The sequence below is a fragment of the Penicillium atrosanguineum genome, assembly GCF_028827265.1.
Source record: "Penicillium atrosanguineum strain IBT 20685 chromosome Unknown utg000002l_segment0_segment0, whole genome shotgun sequence".
In the NCBI taxonomy this organism is placed as follows: Eukaryota; Fungi; Ascomycota; class Eurotiomycetes; order Eurotiales; family Aspergillaceae; genus Penicillium; species Penicillium atrosanguineum.
The window spans coordinates 3,537,654-3,562,125 of record NW_026623134.1 but is presented as its reverse complement, the minus strand read 5'-3'; the positions used below and the strand labels follow the sequence as shown (position 1 = coordinate 3,562,125).

Genomic DNA, 24,472 nt, shown 5'->3' with positions numbered 1-24,472 from the left:
TGATGGATGCGTTGCAAGCCCATAGATGTAAATTTCAAAATGTGCCGGTATTCTTATCTCCTCTTTGTCCCGTTATTATCCCGAATTACTTGTAACTTAAAGCTCGGAAACCATAGCTTTTGAGAAGTATCCAGTTCATTTGCTTCATTTGACAAGGGTAATAACGAAAAGTAGATCAACCGTCTATCAGCACAAATCGACATATATCCTCGCAATAGGCAGATCTGCCGGTCGGAAAGGATACAGAGTCTCGCCGGACTCTGCCTTCTCTTCATACGTCATCGTGTGAAACTGACAGGTAATTGTCCCTTTAAAAGGTTCCGGCGGGTTCGACCACACCTTCAATACCGCATTATTGGCACTCTCAATCTGGATACCACGGAAGCCCGCAGCCGCCGACTGTCGCATCATCTCCTCTGCTAACAGCCTCATAAGCCCGTGACCCGAATGCGCTTTCATGGTGTTGGTCGCATTACGCATCAAAACCTGCCTGGGTCCGGTGGGCTTCCACGAGGCAGGATCACGCGTATCTCTATCTTCGACGACCTTGACGATGGTCGCGAACAAGGGCAATGTTTCCACTAGCGGCATGATTTGATTCATGTCAAGCTCGTTGATGCCATCGTAGGCCATAGCGATAGAAACGAGCGGGAAATCCATCTGCTCCTCTAGCTCGCTTTCGGTGGCATTCTCATCGACAAAATTCCAGTATAGCTTGCCACCTGTGGCTACAGACTCCGGTCGCTTGAATTGGTAATTCTTATTGAAAATACCAAGAGAATAACCCGAGTCTATTTGGTGTTTGATCAGATAATGTGCGGCCTGGAACGACTTGTACAGTCGCTGTGTTATATTCTCTGGATATACGACCGGCCAAAGTGGACTGTGGAACATGTTCGTGTGGAGGCAAATGGCTCGAGCCCATTCTTCATGCTCCGGTCCTAGAACGCGGATTTCGTATTGCGGGGGAAGAGATGGGGCCATTTCGAGTAATCCTTAGGGTGGGGTGATTGTGTGCAAGAGCGCCAGAATTTAAATTAGGCCGTAGCACAGTTATTTATACTCTATTCTCAATATGGTTCGTACCTACTAGTGCTTACCATTAAGGCCCCCTGTTCAAGGCTTAGTGCCTACCGTGGCCACTATTGAGTGGGGGAGGGGTAAGCATATGATTGTGTCTTCAATTTGAACCATTACGTTGAGTTATCTTGTTACATGATAGTAAAACTAACTGTGTGTTGGCATCGAAAGTGCCATTTTCGAAGGCCCAACATCCCTGCTAGTCCATTTCGATGTCACGGTCTTCAACTGAGTGTAGAAATTGACACCCGGTTTTCCATAAAACGTATTGGAACCCCCACCTGCGACACTCCTCTTGTTTCCAGTAAATGAGAACATAGGGAGCGGGACAGGAATAGGGACATTGACACCAACCTGGCCGGCCTCAATATTCTTCCTGAATCTTTCGGCATGAATACCTGATGAAGTGAAGACAGCAGCACCGTTCCCATACTCGTTCGCATTTATCAACTCAATGCCCTCGTCAATAGAGCTCACTGTAATGCAAGAAAGCACCGGGCCAAAGATTTCCTCCCTATAGCACTCCATAGATGGCTTGACATCCGCGATGATCGTCGGACCGACCCAGTTACCGTTAGGATAGAGGTCCGGCTTGAAGCCGCGACCATCAAGGGGTATGGTGGCACCTTCATTGGTGGCGCTAGCGACAAGTCTCTCAATACGTGCCTTGCTCTGCAAAGTCACTACGGGTCCAAGATCAGATTCGCCTTCGAATCCTCCATTGACACGGAGAGCTTTAGCTCTTTTCACGAGTTCCGGAAGCCAATTTTCTGTCTCTCCAACAAACACAGCAACAGATAAAGCCATGCAGCGCTGGCCGGCGGCTCCAAATGCCGCCGCAATGATGGAATCCAGGGTTTGGTCCCTTTCAGCGTCGGGAAGAATAAGCGCATGATTTTTCGCACCGAGATTGGCTTGGACTCTTTTGCCATTGGCAGATCCCCTTTCGTAGATGTATTCTCCGGCTTTGTTACTACCGACAAAACTAATCGCTTTGATTTCGGGTGCGTCGAGTAAAAAATTGACTGTGTCGTGGGCACCATGGACCACATTGATCACACCCTTGGGGAACCCGGCCTTTTCAGCTAGTTCAGCGAGAATCATTGCAGCTCCGGGGGCTCGTTCAGACGGCTTTAGAACAACAGTGTTTCCTGTGATTGCGGCGACCGGAATGCACCATAGTGGGATCATGGCAGGGAAGTCTACATCGTCGTGTTAATGGGCAGTAAAAGGTATCAATACAAGCCACTTACTGAATGGACAGATGACACTGACAACACCAAGGGGCTCTCTATAAGTCCGTGTTTCCATATCTTTGGCCACTTCCAGAACTTCGCCTTTCATGTACTCGGGCCCAGAGCAGGCCGCTTCAGCAACTTGAAGACCGCGCAAGACGTCACCTTTAGCGTCTGCGACTGTCTTTCCTTGCTCCAAGGTGATAACAGCTGCCAGTCGGTCCCAGTTCTCGCGAATAAGACCGACATAGCGGAACATAACCTGCTGCCGAGCAATTACGGATGTGTTTTTCCATGATGAAAATGCCTTTTGCGCAGAACGGATCACTTCTTGAAGTTCTTGCTTGCTCATCTGCGGAACTCTCGTCACCAAGTTGTTGGTAGCGGGATCGTGGACATCGATAAAGCTTTCAGCACTGGAGAGTCGGAATTCATTTTCAACAAAATAGGGTGTGTCCTTTGGCGCCACTATTTTCTTGTGAGAGCTAGGGAATGATGTCGAAGTCGTTTCCAAAACAATCTTTCTCTGGGTTGGCTCCGATTCCCGCGTCATGTTTCTTGCAATGTCTGTTGGTATAGATTTTGATCTTTCCTCGCCAGGTGTGATAAATGATAAGGAAGCTCCGGTCGGCACTCGGCGCGATTTCAAATGTTTTCGTATGCAGCCAAGCTTACCCCGCAATGTGTTATTCCAGGTTGGACCTGAGATCGATAGATAGAGAAATCATGATAGCACCGATAAAGATAATTATGATAAGGCGATAGAAGACGATACCGACTGATAAGAATGAGTTCGAGGCTTATCGGCTATCGTAATGTTCTTTATCGCGTTATCGTGAGATATGACGCGGATACAGTCGTAACAATGCCAGCCCCTTGGATAGTGCATACAAATTAATTGAATGATCGATCGAAGTGAGGGGAACGTCCTTCAGCTGGGTATTTAAATCTAAATTGCCACTTACCTTCAAGAGTCACCGTCAAGCATTGACAAATCTCTTCCTCAAGCCTCCTGCATAGTGTGCAGTGTTTATCTTCTCTAAAATCCTTCGCCATGGCCGTCGAGCAAGCAGATGGCGCCGCCCAAACAAAGGGCAAATCCGGCTACTCAAGCGGTGATCGCATAATTGTATGGCAAATATCCTATATGTCCCCTTGTATGATCGAAGACCTAACCAACACACAATAGTTGACAACATATCCTGGACAAAGTGTCGTCGATCCCATCCCCTTGAACTGGGGCAATGGAAACCCCGAAGAACGCGGCCCCGTCTTAGTCTCTCGTGAGTCGAACACCATCACACGACGAAATGCTATCGGCGCCCACGGCGGGAGTTATTCTGTATATAATGCTCTAGCAGTCGCCGCGGGCGACCTTCCTCCAAACTTTAAACCAAGCTTTGAAAATACTCAGCCTATCTTCAACTTCCCAGCCCAGCCAGCATGGGGCGACAAGACCAAGATCGTCTCAATGGATCCATTTGGTCATGATATTGTGCGGCATTACAAGAGACACCTTGATGCGGGGCTCGATGTTCGTCCTACGATCGCTGTGACGAAGGCTACGATGCGACTGGCTGAGATAACTGAGTCTATCAGAGATGGAAACCTTGAAGTTGATGGCGACATTGTTATTAGCAAAGAAGGTGATGTGCGAGTTACAAAAGCTGCAGTTGAGCCTGTTTGGTATTTACCAGGCGTGGCGGCAAGATTCGGTATCGATGAGGGTACACTTCGCCGAACGCTCTTCGAACAGTGTGGTGGAAGTTTCCCAGAGTTGATTACACGGCCGGATATCAAAGTCTTCCTGCCTCCGATCGGTGGCCTGACTGTTTATATTTTCGGATCTCCTGACAAGGTGTCCAACCCCGACGTCAAGCTCGCGCTCCGCATTCATGATGAATGTAATGGGTCCGATGTCTTCCAATCTGATATCTGCACTTGCAGACCTTATTTAGCATTTGGAATTGAGGAGGCTATCAAGGAAGCGCAGAAAGGTGGATCAGGTGTTGTAATCTATTTCCGGAAAGAAGGCCGGGCTCTTGGCGAGGTTGTGAAATATCTTGTCTACAATGCGCGCAAACGTGGTGGTGATACTGCCGATAAATACTTCACTAGGACGGAGAACATTGCCGGTGTCAGAGATGTGAGTTGCTCATTCAACTGTTCAATGAACCTAGACTAACAATCTTTAACTCAGATGCGCTTCCAGGCTCTCATGCCTGATATTCTTCAGTGGCTGGGAATCAAAAAGATTGATCGCATGCTATCCATGTCGAATATGAAACATGACGCGATCGTGGAACAAGGCATCCCGATTTTAGAACGCATTCCGATTCCCGACCGTAAGTTGCCATTTAATCCACCAGATTTGTCCGGCACAGTTCTGACTAACTATGGAACGAATAGATATGATCCCTTCGGACTCCCGCGTGGAAATTGATGCTAAAATCAATGCTGGATACTTTACAATGGGTAAGAAATTCACGGACGAGGAGTTAGCACAAGTCAAGGGGCGCGGATGGCAAAGTTGGGAAGATGTCGACCACTAGTGTACTTTGATGCCTGTACATTGTTCATAGATGAAATTCTTTTTCGGAATCACAAAAACTGTCGCTTTATCAAGAGGATTGACCAGCTCGCAATACAGCTCTAGCCGTCAATTTCTGCATCGCGTACCTGGACATTTAATTTGCTGGAAGATAGTTATGGAGAAGGATTTAAATTGCACACCATCCTTTTACAATCCCTGCCTTCAACCATATCTGACGTTCTTCGAATCATCTCCAAACCAGTCCTCCTTCTCCAAGGCCTCCTCCGCAGTTGCGAAGTTGATAATCGTGCTTTTGGTAGTCGTATAGGCATTGTATGCATCCATTCCATTCTCACTTCCCACGCCGCTGGAGGATTTGGCTCCACCCCAGGGGCTACTCGGGTCATTTCGGTGGTGTGTGTTCACCCACACAATTCCGGCATCAATCCGCTCAGAGACTCGGAAAGCTTGTGAAAGGTCTTGCGTCCAGATCCCGGCCCCAAGCCCAAATTCGGAGTCATTGGCTAGCCCTATGGCTTCTTCTTCGTTATCAAAACCAATTACAACGATCACAGGTCCAAATGCCTCCTCGTGCCAAATCGAGGCATTTAGAATACTTTTGTCTTGTGAGAGGAGCACAGTGGGCTCATAAAATGATCCTTTGGAAAAGTCAAATCCATCCAGTGGACTCATGCCGGTCATTCGTTTCGCGCCGGTGAGGGTGACCGCATGCCCAGTCTCCAGTGCCTCGTTGACCAAGTTTTCCACATTCTTCAGTTGTCGCTCGGAGATAATAGATCCCATCATGGACTCCGGGTTTTTTGGAGATCCCATTCGACTCGTTATGCCCTGAACCTTTGCCTTCAACTTCTCGATGACTTCAAACATGATGGAGTTCTGCACAATGATTCTCGTGCTGGCGACGCAGGTTTGTCCACTTGCGATATAGCTTCCAAAAGCGATCCCATTAACTGCTGCATCTATATTGGCCTTTTCGAAGACGACGAGTGGTGCCTTCCCGCCGAGCTCTGCTGTGTACTTTGCCAAATTTCCACCGACGACTGAGCCGATAGCTTTCCCGGCCGTAGTGCCCCCCCGTGACATCAACCTTCCTTACCAGAGGATGGGAGACTAGAGCCTTTCCAGTGATGGCTCCAAGCCCAGGCAGTACACTGAGAACTCCAGCCGGGAGTCCAGCTTCATGGAGAATCTTCGCCAGAAGAAGGGTGCTCAACGGTGTCATTTCACTGGGTTTAATAATGACACTATTGCCGGCGGCAAGGGCTGGGGCCAGCTTCTTTACTGCGATGAGCAAAGGATGGTTAAATGGAGTGATCTGGACCACAACGCCCAATGGTCGGCGGTCGACAAAGTTGTGTAGTTTGCCCGTGGTTGGGAGAACGGAACGTTCCTCGACGCGTAAGATTGAAGCATAGTATTTGAACCATTTCACTAGCGATGGAACCTGAGCGTTCATTTCGCGAATAGCGCGACCAGTCTGTCTCGTTTCCAGATGTATAAAACGTGACAGTGCTTCTTTGAGAAGGGTCGCGGATTTCTCAAGCACATCGGCGCGATCATGGCGAGTCGCCCGAGACCAGATGCCTGATTTGAAAGCTTCATGGCCAGCTTCTACTGCTTTCTTGACATCATCTGAAGATGCTGCATTACACCTGTCAACTGTTAGATTTCGTAAAATATCGTGAGGCAAGGGTGGGGTGGCCTTACAGGGCAAATGTTTCCCCAGTCGCAGGATCCTCAATAGGGATTCTGGAAATTCATCAGCAATTTGGCACGAAATTTTGGTAAAAGAACTTACGGCTTCGCATTTCCGGTGACCTCTTCACCAGCCAGCCACATCAAATGAGTCTCAGCCATTATGTCTGGTCTTGTAAGGAAGGTAGGGATTTTGTGTTGTCAAGGCCGAAGGTAGTAGCCGAGTTCTTTCGTGCGCACACTTCACTTCGTTGGAACTGGAAATATTTGCCAGACCTATGTAGGAGAAGAAAGAAGCCGTTCCGGGCGATAAGCAATCTATCCCTATCGGGATCATAATGAGTGTCAGAGATAGGCATTGGTAACGCCAAGTTCCCGCGACTCAACCCCGCTTTACTCATGAAATGTGTTCTATTCGGGTAATTTCCAAGCGGCTAACGCCATGCACCGTATTTATTAATTTGAGGGCCAAAATATTACTGATACCCCCTTTCAAGTCCTCAAACAAAGCATGTAGCTTTGGTTTTCTCCTGACATACTAAAGTTGACAGCTCCATGCCATTGCCCTAGTTACCTGATCATCCTGATCTCAACAATGTAGCAGCGACTAGGGGCAAGTACGAATAAACGTTTATTTGCTGAGATCTAGCTCTATTGCCTACCGGGATCACCCTCCATCTCGCATGACTAGACTATTGTTCTCTGTATTCCGTATAAGATATCAGTGTTTCCAAATAGGCGTCCGTAATTGATCCCTTCCAGAGGTATTCTATAGGGTGATATTTTGGGAAAGGAAAAAAGCGACCTCCAAATAACAGCCTCCAATTCTACGTTTTCCAGAGGAAGAACTGGCCCAACCATCAGTGACTTTAAAGAAGACAATTGCTCAATCCCGTGCAGATCAAATCTCCTTCGGGACAAATCCTCAACCTCACGCTCACAATCTGAGGTAAGGAAAACTGGCCGTCAGCTCATCATCAAGGCTTATAGACCGTGTCTCCACACCAAGAGTAGTCCAGTAGACAGAAAACATTTTTTGTACTAGCCTCTGATCACTGCGATATACCTGAACGTCTTTTCGTCAACTCTTTCTTTCCCTGCAAGCTCAAAATGTGTCGGTAGGTGAGTTGACGACACAGAAAATCTCAAAAGTAATGTTCGATAGAGCTTATCCAACAGACCATGCGTAGAGGTCTCCGGACATGAGAAAAGAAATAGCTGACAAAAACGTATCATCAGGGCCCGAATAAGTAGGCTGTACAAACTGAATGGTGCAGAAATCTTGAGCAGTTCGAGTTGTCTCTCGTACGACAGCTCTAACTTGCATCAGTAAAAAACCGCCGCCTTGTATAGAAATGGATCGAGTAAAGAATTGGATTCAGAAAGGGTTTGAAGAAGTTCTTCTCGGCAGTTAGGTCTCCAGATAGCCCCGTGTAATCTAACCCACTTTTGTCTATTTTTTCTCTTTTCCATCTGTAATTATTGGTCCCATCGGGCTGAAACAGTTTTAGTTGTAGTGAAGAAAGGCCAGTATGTCTTCCCTGGAACGTGTCGATCTACAAAATATCAATGACTGTACTCTGCAAAATGACCTCACTGCTTACCTCCCATGAATGAGGCTTTGTTGCTGGTTCTCACCGCGGGTCCATACGGAGCTAAATGTTCAGTAAATGTATCCTAAGATTTTGAGTATTTAGACTTACCAATCAAAGGAATGTTGATTCCAATTTGTCCCACGTTGACAGCGCGTTGAAAGGTTTTCGCATGCTTTCCACTGGTTGTGAATATGGAACATCCATTCCCATCTATGCACATCAGTATTGTCAGCGATTTAATGGGACATACTTCAACTGGCATCGTCTCACACTTATTTTGGTTGATCAAATCAACAGCATTATCGAGTGTGTCAACCTGCATGCAGATGAGGACAGGGCCATATATCTCGCTTTGATAACACTCCATATAGGTTTCCACGTCTGTGATAATCGTTGGGCCCACGAAATTACCGTCAAGATAACCAGGGACAAGAACATCGCGTCCATCACATAGAAGAGTAGCGCCTTCCTCGGCCGCACGATCAATAAAGCCTATCACTTTCTCCTTTGCCGACCGATCGATGAGGGGGCCGACCTTTGTTTCTTCGTCGCCACTATATCCCACGATCATAGATTCGGCTATCTCAACCAGCTTCGGTATCCATTCTCGAGTTTCACCAACAAACACAGCAACGCTCAGAGACATGCATCGCTGTCCTGCAGCTCCGAAAGCACTCCCGGCGACTGCAAATAGCGTTGGCATCATGCTCGCATCGTCCAAAATAACACCATGATTCTTTCCTCCGCATTCCGCCTGGACCCGTTTCCCTGCTTTGCGTGAGATATCGTGGACTTGTTTTGCTGTTGACTCCGATCCAACAAAACTGACAGCCTGTACCAACGGTTGCAGAATGAGCATCTGGACAACCGAGTGGCCACCGTGGACTAGGTTGAAGATTCCAGGAGGAAGGCCAGCGCGGAGTGCTGCTTCGCTCAGGAGACATGCCACAGAAGGGGCTTTCTCGGAGGGTTTGAGAACCACTGTATTTCCAGTTGCAAGCGCATATGGAATTGACCAGAGAGGTGTCATGAAGGGAAAACTGAAGGGGGTGATTGTAACGCAGACGCCCAGTGGCTCGTAGAAGGTCTGGAGAATGGTAGGATCAGAGCCAAGAAACATGCCCGCCATTTCAGGACCTATTGAACATGCCGCGTGGATGCAGTCAATGCCTCTAAACACTTCTGACTCTGCCTCTCCGGCCGTTTTGCCGACCTCGCGAGATAGAGTTGCTATCTAAATTCATGGGAAGGCCGATTAGTAGACTCTACGCGAATAAAGGCAATCTCGACTCTCACAATTTCATCTGACATTCCTCTCAAAACATCAATGAGCTTGAGGAGATAGTCCCTTCGGCTTTGAAACCCCAATGCCTCCCAGTCCGGCTGGGCTGCCTGGGCCGCGCTCACTGCACTTTGTACCTCCTGATGTGTACAATTAGGTACTCTAGAGATCAAAGCCTGTGTCCCCTACTCAGACGGAAAATTAGCATCTTAAACCAAGTTTGCTCAAGATTTTTGCCCCATCTCACCGGGTCAAGGACTCTCGTCCACTCTTTTGAACGGGACATGTAGCATTCATTGTTGATGAAGATATGCGCAATGCTCGGACGTGGTGGTATCGTATTTCTGTGAGTCTGAGTCTCATTATGATGATTTTCAATTGTTGTAGAGCGAGCCAAATTGTTGGTAGGGCTGAGATGCTCGATATCATACAGCGCGGATAGAACAACCGCCTGATCAACCTGCAAGTACTAAGTACACCACTTCGCAGACAGCGTCATGGTTTCTACTGACCTCGCTGGGACTGAATGTAAGATCATCGAGAGGCGACACCGAATTTGTATTCCTTGGACTAGGTGGCACTTGAGGGAAAGGGGCAAATCGAACACGGCGGTGTGATTGTTGAACGGCTCTGGGCATTGTGTTCGTGGCAGTGAAAACGAAACAACAATCCAAGGCAGAAATATGCCTTGAAAAGAAGCACTAGTGCGGGGAAGCTCGAAGAGCTATATGCACGTACGTAACTTCATACACGAAGCGCGGGGGAGTGGACATTCCTAAGCTTAAACCGCACATCCCGATCTGCCGCCTTTCTCTTTTAAGCGTAAGCGAGCACGTGACTTGTGCCACCTTGCTTTCGACATGGTGTTCTTTGGCAATTCTAGTGGTGGATACTATACTAGGGCTAGCGCTCACGTAACTTGATCTGCCGATACTTTGGCCTGTTCTTTATTAATTGTGATTCTCGCCGTGGGGCAGGGTTTCTGCTCCTTGCAATGCACCAGTATTTAGTCACGTGACGGCATTCTACGAATATCTGCTACTCGGTACAATCAACTATGACAGGTGCCAACAATTCTCCAGTAATTCATTTCTAACGAAGACATTGGAGAAGTCCTCAGTCGCAATTTTGCAGGTCAACTCAATACTAATGTTGCCAAATCGCTAGATCTATCGACCCCGAAAATTGATCTAGAAGCTATGTCGTGAAGGTAAAGATATGAAGAGAGGTGGTGAGCGTCCACTCTGGAACATTTCTGACAGCCATGAATGCCCAGGGGCACTGATTCAAGTCCTTTAAAAGAACGATGAAACTTTATCGCACGTGAGAAAAAAATCATAACCATTGAAAAGAATACCATGGGGAAAGTGTTGAATTCCCTAACATATGTTTGAAAATTGACAGTTGATCCCACGACTCCAGTAGATCGTGGGAGCCCCTCTCATAATGAGATGTTTTACCATGTCCACGTGGACCAGGCGGTCCAACATCATGTAGACGGAGCAAGCAAAATAAAAGCCGTCTGGATGCAATAGGGAAATAGGCTTCCAATATTATTTTGGGAATCAATTCTGGCGGCATATCCGGTGATTTCAACTAGCATAGGTCGCTCATTAGAAAGTCAAAACCAAGTAGAAAAGTGAAGCCTCGAACTTCTGAAGAACAAGCTGGCGGTCTTTCCCACCACTCGACAGTTCTCTGCCAAATATCTTGCTTTCCTGGACCGAATTTGGACGATGCGAATTTTTTCTTTCGGTTGTGTCGCGGTGTGTCGCGATGTGCAGGCTTTTCATCGTGCCATGCACGGGATACGCTACTAATCCCAAAGCCCCTGAAGCGGGTTATCAAGCATTTGTCACAGAACGAACACAAAATACGAACATATCGGGCGAGAATTTAATTGTAGCCCCAAGAGTTCCTTTTACAAGACTTTCTCTCACTCCCTTCGCTCCATCTTGCTGCCCCCGCCCCTTGTACGACCGAGTGAACAGATCAGTGAAATCTTCGGTCATACCATAGGCAAAGTTCTTTCCCAAAAACATTACTCCAGATTCCCAACTTGTAACAGCCCCATGATACTTGTCTTTGTCGCTATATAGCTGGGGAATTGCCTTCAACCCTTCACTCACTTTCAGCGGCCTGTCAACCAACATGCCCCTGTACCAATAACCTATGACCTTACCTGCGCTTTTAACAAACCCATCCATTACTTTGCCTGTAGTCTGCAATCTTGTACTATCTTTTCCGTCGAGAAAAATCTAATGAGATGGCTCAGATATGGCTGTGATACTGGAATATCGAGAGCAAAATTTGGGGCTCGTTGGCTGAGTCTGGCTTTTATGTGCGCGGCCAAATTCTTGATACGGGCGCCAAAAGATGTCGCCTGTTGCCTTGAGAACATTCGTACTGGTATCAAGCAGCGAGGACGCAATAACCGTCACGGAGCCCTTTCGTCGATTTAGTAACTCATAATTGTAAAGTGGAGGCTAAGAGAGCATAATGGAGGGACCTTTCATGCAAAGTATACCCAATCAGAGGACTGGATCTTAATCCACGTATACGAGATTCAGTAAGAATTCCTAAATCCACCACCATTACGCCCTGCCCTACAGTCCTGATTTTTTCTCCCTGCCCATGAAGGCCCCATGTTGATGGCTCATCATGGAAATAGGCCATGCAAATATTCCTTGAGAGCACTTAACATCTGCAAAAAATTTGAGCAGACTCAGATCTGTTCAAGTTGTTAGTAGAACTCCCGTCTATGCTATTTGTAAACTATTTGATTCTTTCTCGGTGCCACTCGGTAGTTGGTAGTTTACATGGGGTCTAGACCTCGGTAGAGATTATAAACATTATTCAATTATAAGATTCAGTTACACAATTGAAGGGGGCACAATTTGAATACTCGCGATTCTTAGCGTCGGGGCCAGGAAGGTATTTCAATAATCAGTCAGCCAAACAGCCTTGACATGCACACTCTTAGTCGGTGAAGCCGGATCCCCAGCTTAGCCGTGGAGTAATATTAAATCTCTACGTCCCAACAACCCAGTCAGTATCGTCTTTTTGCGCCTGGCTAGATTGCTGCTTTGTCTCGGTAGCATTTCTCTGGCGATTTCCCCAGCCCCAATGACGGGGTTGCTTCGGGTTGGCAACATTTTCTGCATGACTTCGTTAGTATATCCCAGACACAGAAATCCATGCGAGGGAAAGTGAGATGATACCTGTCGCTGTACCAGAAAAAGCCTCGTTGACATGAGACTCAGGCTGGGCAGACTCAAACTTTTGATTGACTGGCTCTTGCTGGGGAGGATTTGCTGCGTCGGGGGCCTTGGGCGTGTCCGTTGAGTCTGTTGAGTCTTGACGCTGGCGGTGGTGGAAAGCGTCAGATGCCCTGCGAAGGAAGTCCGACATGGTGGAATAGAAGTGTTTTTGATGAATTGATTCGAGTGGTTCACTGGTCCGAGGATTTTCAAAAATTGTTAATCTTCTTAGAGAGTTAATTTCGAACAAACCTCTTACAAAAGCCCTCTTATATATGCTTGGCCTCTCATAAGGCGAATGACATCATATGACCTGATTAGTGCTAGGTTCTCGTGATCACTCCTCTTATATCTATGGTACTGGTAAATAAGGTAGCTTTAATTGCCACAATGACCAGTAATGTATCGATAAAATTTAGGAGAAGTAGGATGAGCGCATCATAAGTGGGGAACCTCGTGGAAGACTGTGGTGGAGAAGCTGGGTCCAAGACGTGCGGGTCCGACGCTTCCGAAAGCAGGTAGCTGTTCTTTGGGTGTGTCAGATGATGCATGCCACTGAGATGGAACCTTAAATGTACCTCTATTAATGGATTTTGGCTGCTCTGAAATGAGGAACGGCCCGGGGTTGGCTGCTGGCGAACGCAATTGGTATTCTTGAGGGACAATCGCTCACAACCGTATCATCCGAGAGAGTCCTTATTTGGAGCTGAAACTTTATTTGTCCCTGAGAGAGGAGAGTCTGATTTTCACGGCCGGGATGCTGCTCAGGATAATCGCGGCGCCTTCCCGTGGTGGCATGATTCGGCGAATGAGGACGGTGAATATAGCGATAAATGTACTTGGTACTATAGGCCCGATGGAAAACGTCGACAGAAGCATGCTCTTATCATGCATGTGTTTGTGAAACCAAATCTATGTATGGGGGCTAGTTAACACGTAATATGATATGGTGCCTTGTGGTGAAGATATTGATCCAGACTCCTTGGCAGCTAAACATGAACACTTGTTTATCCTCGTGATCAAAGTCCTGAATCAACGTTACTTTCGACCCCCGAGCTGTCAAATGAAACCCTCGATATCCCCTGTTACCTCTACACCCATCTCCGGGAAAACCCACTAATCACCGGTGGTCGCGTTGCGGTTTCAACTCTAGGCCTCGGGCGTGGTGAGCCCTGATTTGTCCCCGCTTCCCCCTCCCCGACTATCAGTCCGGCAAACCCGGCGAATTTACTTGAAAGCCCGGTGTGGAGCGATAAGAGCTACAGGACCGACGATAAAGCAGATACGGCTTGATTTTACTTAAAAAAACCCCATGCGACCGTGGCCGATCGACGCGTATACTTTTTATTCGTTTTATCGAGTTACTTCATTCAACCCTTGCTTCATACGATGGGTGCCCCTGACATTGTTGCTGGAGGGCAGACGGCAGGCTCTGAGAGTCGGGATTCTGACATTATCACGGTGCAAAACGAAGATGAGCTGCGTTTGGCCCAGATGGGTGAGTTTTGACCTACGAGCGATTCGATTCATGCTAAAACAGAATAGGCCACAAACAAGAGCTCGCGCGACATTTCTCCGTGTGGAGTTTGGTCGGACTCGCAGCCAACTGTACCATCTCCTGGACAGGTTTGGGTCTTGGTTTGATCACAGCTATTAATGCTGGTGGCCCTGGTGCTCGTGAGGCTTGTCTGAACTCTTGTCAATAAATCCGCGACTGACCGCATTCCAGTGATCTACGGCTTCATCCTCGTATGGATTCTCCAATCTTTCGTCGGCGCCTCTCTCGCCGAATTTGTCTCCGCTTATCCAACCGAGGGAGGCATGTACCACTGGATCGCTGCCATCGCTCCGAAGCGCTATAACAGCATATTGAGTTTCGCAACAGGGTGGTCCACTGTCTTCGGATGTGAGATGATGCCACTCGATAGTAGAAATCACGCTAATTATTTTCAGGGATCTTCACAACTGCATCCACAAACTTGATCTATGCAACCACTGTAATGGCTATGATCGCTCTTTATCATGAAGATCTGGTTGTGAAGCCGTGGATGACTTTTGTCGCCTATCAGATTCTGAATATCGTGACTTCCGGCGTTGTCATGTTCGGAAACCGATTCATTCCTGCGATCAATAAGTTTTCGTGTTAGTAAACTGAATCGCCACTCCAAATTCATTGGTCATTTAACAGGTTCAAACAGTGATATATCTGCAACTGGCTTGGTTCATTACCATGGTCACCGTGGCCGCTGCTGCGCCCGTGCATAATGATAGCAAATTTGTTTTCCGAACTTGGATCAATAATACCGGATGGGACAACAATGTCATGTGCTTCATTACAGGCTTGGTGAATCCGCTATACTCGCTCGGTGGACTGGATGGCATCTCAGTAAGAAATTTTCTCATTCTTACACCAGTGCGAATACTAATCAAGCTGAAGCACATCACCGAAGAAATGCCTAATGTGAGTTAAAATGGAAAGTGAAAATCTATATCTTCTAATGGTACTTACAGCCCGGTAAAAACGCGCCTTTGGGTCTAGGTAAGCGATCTCCAACTGTCACATTCTAACTTGTACTAAAAGCAATCAGCTATTACCCTTTCCATCGCGCTTGTAACTGGATTGGCGTATCTTCTCACTCTGATGTTCTCGGTCCAGAACTACAACTCATTGGCGGATACACAGACTGGCCTTCCTTTAGCTGAGATCTTTTACCAGGTAACTTCTACTAAAGGTGGTGCCTTCGGTCTGGTTTTCATGGTATGGATTGCATTGGGACCATGTGTGATTGGGTCACAGCTCAGTAAGTCAAGTCGTAAGACTTGATGGTGCCCATTCTAACTGAAATTTAGGTACCGGGCGAGTCTTTTGGGCCTTTGCCCGCGATGAAGGTCTCCCGCTTTCAAGAGTGTAAGATCAGGATGCATTACTACCATGATACTTACTGATTCATCCTAGGTGGGCGCGTGTTCACCCCAGACTGGGTTCCCCTTTCAACGCCCAGCTCTGTGTCGGTGTAATTATCGCACTGCTAGGTCTTATCTACCTAGGGTCCACAACCGCATTCAATTCGATGATGAGCTCCGCTGTGTATGAAACAATCCCTCTCATTGCGCTTTTGCATGGACCCAAAGTTGACATGTCTCTAGTACCATCAATAACCTCGCCTATCTTGTCCCTATCCTGACGAATGTTATTCTTTTCCGGAAAACAATGCAGAAGGGTCCATTCTATATGAGCCAGGTCACCGGAATGACAGTAAACATTATATCCGTCTTGTGGCTAGTCTTCGCTATCATTTTCTTCTCTTTCCCATATGAGATGCCTGCGACATGTATGTCGAATCTCCCTTCTATATCCAGCACCATACTAAGATAATATTTAGCATCAAACATGAACTATACTTGTGTCGTTATCGGTGGATTCCTGCTGATCGAGCTCGCGTGGTGGATAATTGCGGGCAATAAATATTCACAGACGGTGCAGCGCGCCCGGGAAGAAGAACACAATGCATTGATGATTGTGGACGAAGCACAGCCAAAAGCATGAGCGGATTATGGCTACATGAGATAATTATGCAGGTGAATACACTTTTTCTCGGTTTTTTCCATGGTCCTACTGATCGCCTGATCTAAGGCTCCCGCGGTTTGATCAATGGATGTCTCAAAACTCGGTCTGTGGGTTGCCTAACATGAGTGGCGGGACCCTTGCCAAGATCTCCATACGAACAGGCACTAATCCGCGCCCAAGCGGGGCGCCTGATGAACTGTATGCGTGGGTTGTAATTAGATCACGGGTCTCACCCTGGACTCGGCGGTGTAGTTTCCCCACTCGCGATGTAGATCATTGTCTTGGATGATCCCATTCATAACCCTCAGTTGAAGGGGCGATACATATGGTTCGTCATCAGGGAAAAAGTAGGATGTCAAGTGTTAGCCAACAAGACAAAAATAGAAAACTTCATGTACAGTTATACCAACCCCTCCAGTGTAACCCCGTCGTTCGCATTCTGGCCGCTCAGGAATGACGTAGATTGGCCAACATGTGTGAGTTTATACGTTGGAAAGCGTAACATCAAACGTTTTGTAAATTTCAAGATTCAATTCCGTGGTCGCCTTACGACGCCCTTATTTCTTCACACACCGGTCTATTGAGGCAACTCAGTGAGACAACGGAACGACTTTCATCGCTGATGGTAGCATCCTGATCTCAGATCTCGATGCAGTCATATTTTAGAGCATCTTGATAACGTATGATACATGCTCATGACAACGACTAAGCTCACTGCCTCGATCCAAAAATAGAGATTCGTGATCTTCATCGATTCTAAAGTGGGAGAGAATTTATATAAAGACCACCACTTCTCGACTTCTGAACACCCATCAACAACAGCAATCTACAATAAGTATCAAAATAATCCACCAGCCCAATACCATCATTAAAATGCACTTCACCACCATCATCGCGTCCATCGCCGCTCTAGCCATGAGCGCCAGCGCTGCTCCCGCTCCCGCCGCATACACTCGGTATGCCCAACTCCGCCTCTACGGAGAGCCCGGCTGTTCCGCGCAGAACCTAGGCGAGCTTGGCATCTACGACATCAACCAGTGTCAGAGCTTCGGCGACATCGACACGATCAGATCTGTTTCTTTTGAAGCGAATACTCCTGGATGTACACGTAAGTCTTGACACGGTTCATTTATTTATGAAACCGATTTTGACCAAATTTTAGTTCACGTCTACAATGATGTGACATGTCACCTTTCTGACCATGTTGTGACTACCGTTCCAGCATGTGTTTCTGGAGACAAGAGTTATGGAAGTTACGAGCTGCGCTGTGATTTCTAAATTTCGAACTCGCCCGCACGATAGTTTGAGCTTGAAAAAGCGAAGAGGTTCATTAGTTGACAGATCTATACTGCAAACAAGGAAGTACATGCTTTGAGTTTATTATTTGTATTTATTGATTTTGATTCGACGACGCAATTGTAAAACATATTATGAAAAACGAGGGACTCACTCGTAAAAACTAAGCTTTTCAAGTGCTATTAGATTTTCTCTTTCAAGATTAAACTTAGGAGCGACAAGGAATTTTGGTATCGAATGATGTCAATGTGCAATTAGCGAATGAGATACCGGAGAGAAAGAAAGAGATTTCTGTCAAACTGCGTTTATCCCCGTGAGGCAATACATCAAAGTAAATACTGTAGTGGGGGTCCGCTGACTGCATGAATTGGCGGTGTCTGACTTAGCATTCGTGATATATAAAGCTTTCTGCGCGCAGGATGGCAACACAGACAAAAAGAGGGTTAAAAGAGGGGTAAAGCATATTTGAATCCCTTCTTCTTATGTTAAATAAGAGGATAGATTCACCTATGTAGTATTGGTCTATATTCCAATAGTTATTCTCGCTGAGAAATATATTCCGTAACTTTTGTCGTAAATATATACTTCAAAACTTCCTACGGCGGTTTTACCTTATTTTAGTTTTACGGCCACAACAATATCGTTTCGCCTTCTTAGCGAGAACAACTCTATTACTGCTGTTAGTTAATTAGGAAACGGGGTAATTTCTTAATATTTCATTAATTTTGGAGGAGTCAGAGTTAAAACTGCAGAAATAACCAGAACAGCTGTAAACAACAGTATTTTATTATGGTTAATCGGCAGTTTTGTGCGTCTTAATATGGGCTAATAAGGATATTTATGCTGAAATGGGTTCTTGGCGGGTACGGTTTCCGAAGTTGGACCCGAAAGTTATGCGTCCATTTTGGGTGACTTTATGTAAAAATGGGCTAATGGGCATTGGCTACAGCGGGCGTTCTCAATAATATCAAAGCAATCAAGGATATATTCCTGCCTATCTATTTTGAAGTACATTCTGGACAAAATCCGTTCAAGATGTGTCATCTAGCCCTAGTGGTCCTTTCGTGACATGGAAGTTTTGAAAACCTTATCCGAATTATGCATCTAATGTTTATCGCTTTATGCAGTGGTGCCAGGACTAGGAGTGGATGGGCGCCGGAATGAAAATTCCGGACCAGCAAAAAGGGGCCCAGGCGGGGAGCATCGATTAGCCGAAGAGTGCACAAATGAGGTTTATGCTAGAGGTCGGCAAATTCCGAGACCTGATTGGCTAATAAATCTGGATGGTGGTGACATGCGGATATTTTTGGTTGCAAGTTGAACACCTCAACAATTGCACTTGCCGATATCCGGCTGCGCATACAAATATGTTCAGGCAAAATACAGCTTTTCTATGCTCGCGCAACTGCCCTGATTTAAAGCCTGAATCTAAATCATGGCAGAGTTAGAGGCACAAGTCATTCCTCGGGATGACGAGATATCGAAGGAACTCAACATCGTCGATTTTGAAGGCCCCGATGATGTAGAGAATCCATTCAACTGGCCCACGAAGAAGAAAGCGCGTCAGCTGGTTCTGATGTCTTTCAATACGTTTATTACGTGAGTAGCACCGATTACATTGGCAATGGATTGTCTAGTCAAAAACACTCACTAAACAGAACAGCCCTTTGGCCTCATCGATGTTTGCCCCGGGAGTCGGCGATGTCATGAAAGAGTTCAATGTTACTAGTAGCATGATCGGCTCTTTCGTTGTCTCTGTCTACATCCTGGGCTATTGTTTCGGGCCTTTCATTATCGCACCTCTCTCTGAGATTTATGGCCGCCTTGCATTATACCACATCTGCAACATAATCTTTCTCATATTTACGATCGCCTGCGCCGTCGCTCAAACTATGCCGCAGCTGATCGTTTTCCGTCTATTTGCGGGTATGGCTGGCGTCTGTCCCCTGACCATTGGTTCTGGTACAGTCGCCGACATGGTCCCGAAAGAGAAGCGCGCCGGCATCATGGCCATCTGGTCAATGGGTCCAATTCTCGGACCAGTTGTTGGGCCTGTCGCAGGTGGATTTTTGGCCGAAGCGGAAGGCTGGCGCTGGGTGTTCTGGGTGATCGCCATTGCAGTATGTATCCTGATATTCCTTTTTAATAGATCGAGGTTAACAAAGGCAGACTGGGGTAATGATAATCTTAACAATGATATGGTATCGCGAAACTTATGCGCCCGTGCTACTCAAGCGTAAAGCTGCCCGTCTGCGCAAGGCCACTGGGAATTCTAATCTCCGATCAATCCGTGACACAGGCGAACCTATCTCCCAGCTATTCTTGTCGGCATTAGGCCGTCCGCTGAAGCTGCTCTTCGGCTCCCCTATCGTCTCCATGATGGCCCTGTTTTCAGCCACCATATACGGCTACCTGTATCTCATGTTTACCACTATCACTTCAATTTTCGAGGACAAGTATGACTTCTCACCTGGTATCGCCGGTCTTGCGTACCTGGGCTTCGGCGTCGGATGTATGATCGGGCTCGTCATCACTGGAATTGTGGCAAATAGCATCGCCCGTAACCATGTGAAACGGGGCTGCTTTAGACCAGAGTCGCGTCTGCTGCCGATGATGGTCGGCTGTTGGTTTATGCCCGCGGGCTTGTTCTGGTATGGCTGGTCAGCACAGGCGGATACCCACTGGATTGTGCCCATCATCGGCACTGGCTGCTTCGCCATTGGGTTAATGGCGGTGTTCTCATCCGTCAGTACCTATCTAGTTGACTCGTATCTACGCTATGCGGCCTCCGTCACGGCAGCCAATACTGCGCTACGGTCGCTTGCCGGTGCCCTACTGCCACTAGCTGGACCATCAATGTACGACGCGTTGGGATTAGGATGGGGCAACTCCCTGTTGGCATTCATTGCGCTAGCAATGTGTGCGGTACCGTTCATTTTCTGGAAATACGGAGCGAAAATTCGCACCCATCCCCGTTTCCAAATGAAGCTTTGACAGTTTGCGAAGCTGTGGGCGGATAATGCATGATAATGAGGGAAGGGCGCCTGTTAAGTATAGAAAAAAGTAACAACCAACTATAGAAATTAATTCATACATCAAGCTGCTCTCACAATATTTTTGTAGAGGTCGTCTTAGAAAAGGTTAGACTGATCTTTCCGTTCAGATTGGCCCAAGGTCGACCTCCCAGCGTTCTATTCTTGATAAATCGCCCAATGGCCCTAAGACGGAGGTCAGTCAGATCCCTTACAGTCTCGAGCTCCTTCAAGTCTCACGTCAGACTTTCTGTACGCAATTCTTGTTTCAGTCTGCCCTGAGATACTATGAAGCAAAAACTAAATCAAAGAACCATTAGACTAATCCCACAGCTCAAATTTCATTGGCTCTAGCGCGTCTGTGTCTACCATCGAAGTCGCTCAAAATACCTCAAGGGCTGCTGTTGACATTTTTAGTCGAAATTCAGCGGTGAGCAGATTTGAATCTTTGAAGAAGGAAGGAGGAAAAGAGAGAGATGTAGATTCTAGAGATGGAAGCTATGGAACTAGATCTATCATGGAGGCTGAGGCAAGGGATGCGGTGAAGAGGGGTAGAATCCCATTCACTGCGAACAGAATCAAACTAGGGACTTGAGGGCGATCAAAGGTTGCTAAATTCAAAGAAGGCGAGTAAAGGATCAGTATATTTGCTTGGTAGCGTGAACAAGTGCGCTGATCTCCCCAATGCTTTCAATGGTCATAAGACTATTCTGGACGGTCCTTATTGATAATCTATTCTGGCCGTATGTTATGTCTTCCTGGGATGGAAACCTTAGAATGACGGAAAGAACCTTCTTTGGCAATGCGCTAAGCCAAATAAGCTTTCGAATATATGCGTTGTCGAGAGTTGAGCGTTAATTCTCCATCCATCAAATGACATATTAACAGTAGTCAATGCCTCGATATCATTATACCTCAACTTCAAAGCTTCTGGTTTTGAAGCGCGCTTTTGTCTTCGAGTCGAGTCTAAGTTGATCCTCGCATGATGACGGAATCGGAAGTCTGCCCATTTTATTTCTGCACAACGAAAATTTCCCTCGCGCCGAGAACGGGGAACTTTGAAATCTAATGACCTGCATCCAACGGTTGATGGGACGGATCAAATCTCAGCTAATCAAAGAAAAGTCTTTGTCTAGGCTGGAGTGCCGCCGGGAATATCTATAGCGTCTTTCTGAATGCAATGAAGCTATGTGATGGTCCGACCAATAGCAGTTCTTTGAATTCAGCGTGGCTCTTTGAGTGGTTTGGAGGTTTCTATTTGATAACCCGCCCCCAAGGGCTTTGGGGGCGAAGCTTAAACTCCTCGAGCCCTCAATTCCTTCATTGTTTCAAGGGTCTGGAATTGACAACACGTGCCGCTGCGATCTATTCAGAGTGGCCATAAGCGTGCAAATTTAATTGAGATCTCTCAGCCCCAGGTTGTCTTGCTGGCGCTTTAGCACTAGTGCTTATATTGTAAGCTTGTATCTAAAAACGAACGACAGCCGATCTTGTAACCATTTGAGACTTTCTTTATGCAGTTTCAAGGTTGATTTTGGGGGTTCCTGGGCTAATTTAATTGTATGTTTTTAGGATGGAACGACGCGTACAATGAATTCCTTTTCAATTATCAAGTCTAATGCGAGAGACAATTCGATTTAAACCAGCATAATTGGAACCCGTATCCTGAGGTGTAAATTGATTCTTGACATGAGATATAGATGACTGCAATATAACTAATTCATATCTATTTTGACCTGTAGTCCTGGAGGTGATGCCGATCAGTAAGCTGACAGGAGATTTGTTCGAACTTACAGCATCGGGAAATTGCAGCTTCATTAAAAAAGTCCCTCTTCCAGTATAAGAGGGGCACCGGGACTTGGGATCTAAGTGTTTCCCTGCAAAGCAGACACAATCAGGCCTATTCAAACAACAATCAGCCCAGTTTTCAATATCAACTGGTCAATCAGTGTATGCTGAAAGAAAAGTAAATTATTGCCCACATCACGATGCAACCTAGCATCATCCTTGCTGTATCTCTGGCAGCATGCGCCCTCGCCACTCCGCCCCATAGAGTGTCGCGAAGCATCTCCATCATGGGTACTTCCAATTCTCTTGCCCTTCCGACCGAAGCCAAAGCCAAAGCCGCTGCTACCTCCACAACAACAACTTCAGCTGCCTCGACCTGCACAGCCGGTGACACTTCCACAACTGATGGCGTTCAGGCGATTCTTGATTCAACTGGCGCGATAGACTGGCTTGATATCATGTTCGACACGATGCCGAATGGCGAGAGTGACTGGGTGAATGCTATCTGGGAAGTTGTCTTCCGTGACGAGGGTACGTCCCCACTCACCGGTTGTGGTGATATTGGTGGCGACTGCGACCCAGACTCAATGTGCTCTAATTATTCTTCTGTTATGGCCTACTGGGTGTTTCGATCAGTAGGTCTGCTGCACAGCAAGATCAACGCCGTCCACGAGCAGTTACTCTGGGACGGCTGGTTGGACGGTCTGTCTATTGATCAAATTGCCAAAGATTTTTCAAGCGTGTCTCCAGATCAAACATGGGCGAAATGGATCGCGGCCGCTTTCAGCATGGCCGGTGGTATTGCAACTGGCATTGACCTTAGCAAACCACTTCGAGGCATGATCGGGTTTGCTTCTGCCGGCCTTACTGACGTCTCTTTGACAAGCAGTGGCTCCGACAGTGTCGATACCACCTCCGTAGAAAACACCCTCAAGAACATCGTCGGAGCTGCAGGTAATTACGTTGCTAGCATTCTTCAGAATGCTACTGGCAACGGCGAATCGGACTCTCTCCCCATCTACACCTACACGACCCTCGAGCATGGCACATCCCGGTTCTTCGCGGACAGCACCATTCTTCTCGACGAGAACAAAGACAACTCCTCATTCATCTCTGCCTACAGTACTTTTGCTGATAATGTGGTACGTCTCTGATTCCGACTGCTCCAATGAAGAGCCTGGTCTAACGTACGGACAGGAAAAGAAACTCGTCGATGTGGCCATGAAGACGGCCTGGTATGTTCTCGTGGGCGAAGAAGATGTAGACGAAAGCGACTGTACCATGACTGGAGCATACTACCTCGAAGCCAAGAATGGCGAATACCGCTGCTTCTACATGACTCGACCAAGCGACAGCCACGACTGTGGCGATGATGATCCATCCACTGTTTGTGTGCCCCCATATTCCAGGATATCAGCTGCTAATACTCAATAGTGTGTGTCGGACGCTTGGGAGCAGCCATATGGAGCAAACAACAAGATGGATACGGGGGTTTATACCAAGCTCACCGATACCTATGGCTTTGACCTGGAGGTAAGTCTCCCCGCCCTGGTTCTCGGTTTCTCAACGCTGACAGAGCTCAAGGCATACTACGCGTCTCTCATTGACTGTTACTTGAATGGTGATGGAACAGTAGATGTAACAGCAACAACGGACAATGGTCAGATCCCACGGTGCTTTTACAGCGGTTATGTTAGGAGCGGATATTGGTACAATGATGGAACAGAGATGCTGAATCTCTTTTTCACTGACTTCTAGAAGTCAACGGAGACTTTGGAACTTGATGAGATGTAGTGGGTTCTGGAAGGAGTATAGGAAATGATTCACTGCAGGATATTACATATACTTCCCTAAAGGAATAGCTGATGGAGTGATTATCCGAGATAGATCCCCTGTCGAGTAGATCTATTTGCGTACCAGGTGTCTCGCAAGCTATCACCGAGAAAAGTCATCTGAAGCTGGCATATGCAGACACTACGGCACATCAATCTGGCCTGATCGGACATTGACCTTTTATCTGCAGGCACCAAATTATCTATAAATATCCCGGAAGCTCCCTTATCTTCAATTCTGCCAGTCTCATCCAT

At 46.9% G+C, this 24,472-nt stretch overlaps 10 protein-coding genes across 10 annotated transcripts; 5 read left to right on the top strand and 5 right to left on the bottom strand.

Annotated features, from left to right (window-relative positions):
• Positions 1-186: 186 nt before the first annotated feature.
• On the bottom strand, positions 187-984 carry N7443_003112 (uncharacterized protein; the record flags this gene model as incomplete). The annotated part of the gene is made up of 1 exon (XM_056883168.1): positions 187-984. The coding sequence occupies one exon, from the start codon at positions 982-984 to the stop codon at positions 187-189; it is 798 nt and encodes a 265-aa protein (XP_056745009.1).
• Positions 985-1,227: 243 nt separating this feature from the next.
• Positions 1,228-2,868, bottom strand: N7443_003111 (CoA-acylating methylmalonate-semialdehyde dehydrogenase; the record flags this gene model as incomplete). The annotated part of the gene is made up of 2 exons (XM_056883167.1): positions 1,228-2,282; positions 2,334-2,868. 2 exons carry the CDS (start codon positions 2,866-2,868, stop codon positions 1,228-1,230), a joined length of 1,590 nt encoding a protein of 529 aa, XP_056745008.1.
• Positions 2,869-3,369: 501 nt separating this feature from the next.
• On the top strand, positions 3,370-4,867 carry N7443_003110 (uncharacterized protein; the record flags this gene model as incomplete). Its single annotated transcript, XM_056883166.1, has 4 exons — positions 3,370-3,444; positions 3,505-4,461; positions 4,516-4,660; positions 4,725-4,867. The coding sequence occupies 4 exons, from the start codon at positions 3,370-3,372 to the stop codon at positions 4,865-4,867; spliced, it is 1,320 nt and encodes a 439-aa protein (XP_056745007.1).
• A 203-nt stretch (positions 4,868-5,070) lies between these two features.
• On the bottom strand, positions 5,071-6,726 carry N7443_003109 (uncharacterized protein; the record flags this gene model as incomplete). Its single annotated transcript, XM_056883165.1, has 4 exons — positions 5,071-5,886; positions 5,966-6,521; positions 6,577-6,618; positions 6,668-6,726. 4 exons carry the CDS (start codon positions 6,724-6,726, stop codon positions 5,071-5,073), a joined length of 1,473 nt encoding a protein of 490 aa, XP_056745006.1.
• A 1,317-nt stretch (positions 6,727-8,043) lies between these two features.
• On the bottom strand, positions 8,044-9,727 carry N7443_003108 (uncharacterized protein; the record flags this gene model as incomplete). The annotated part of the gene is made up of 6 exons (XM_056883164.1): positions 8,044-8,120; positions 8,169-8,219; positions 8,268-8,369; positions 8,430-9,393; positions 9,456-9,626; positions 9,689-9,727. The coding sequence occupies 6 exons, from the start codon at positions 9,725-9,727 to the stop codon at positions 8,044-8,046; spliced, it is 1,404 nt and encodes a 467-aa protein (XP_056745005.1).
• Positions 9,728-12,471: 2,744 nt separating this feature from the next.
• N7443_003107 (uncharacterized protein) lies at positions 12,472-12,852 on the bottom strand (the record flags this gene model as incomplete). Its single annotated transcript, XM_056883163.1, has 2 exons — positions 12,472-12,599; positions 12,663-12,852. 2 exons carry the CDS (start codon positions 12,850-12,852, stop codon positions 12,472-12,474), a joined length of 318 nt encoding a protein of 105 aa, XP_056745004.1.
• A 1,238-nt stretch (positions 12,853-14,090) lies between these two features.
• Positions 14,091-16,248, top strand: N7443_003106 (uncharacterized protein; the record flags this gene model as incomplete). The annotated part of the gene is made up of 12 exons (XM_056883162.1): positions 14,091-14,199; positions 14,247-14,378; positions 14,431-14,607; positions 14,655-14,843; positions 14,900-15,087; positions 15,139-15,162; positions 15,213-15,240; positions 15,290-15,502; positions 15,552-15,609; positions 15,658-15,789; positions 15,849-16,033; positions 16,085-16,248. The coding sequence occupies 12 exons, from the start codon at positions 14,091-14,093 to the stop codon at positions 16,246-16,248; spliced, it is 1,599 nt and encodes a 532-aa protein (XP_056745003.1).
• An 894-nt stretch (positions 16,249-17,142) lies between these two features.
• On the top strand, positions 17,143-17,547 carry N7443_003105 (uncharacterized protein; the record flags this gene model as incomplete). The annotated part of the gene is made up of 2 exons (XM_056883161.1): positions 17,143-17,377; positions 17,432-17,547. The coding sequence occupies 2 exons, from the start codon at positions 17,143-17,145 to the stop codon at positions 17,545-17,547; spliced, it is 351 nt and encodes a 116-aa protein (XP_056745002.1).
• A 1,453-nt stretch (positions 17,548-19,000) lies between these two features.
• On the top strand, positions 19,001-20,559 carry N7443_003104 (MFS transporter; the record flags this gene model as incomplete). The annotated part of the gene is made up of 3 exons (XM_056883160.1): positions 19,001-19,164; positions 19,229-19,685; positions 19,735-20,559. The coding sequence occupies 3 exons, from the start codon at positions 19,001-19,003 to the stop codon at positions 20,557-20,559; spliced, it is 1,446 nt and encodes a 481-aa protein (XP_056745001.1).
• A 2,113-nt stretch (positions 20,560-22,672) lies between these two features.
• On the top strand, positions 22,673-23,819 carry N7443_003103 (uncharacterized protein; the record flags this gene model as incomplete). Its single annotated transcript, XM_056883159.1, has 2 exons — positions 22,673-23,527; positions 23,583-23,819. 2 exons carry the CDS (start codon positions 22,673-22,675, stop codon positions 23,817-23,819), a joined length of 1,092 nt encoding a protein of 363 aa, XP_056745000.1.
• Positions 23,820-24,472: the final 653 nt, after the last annotated feature.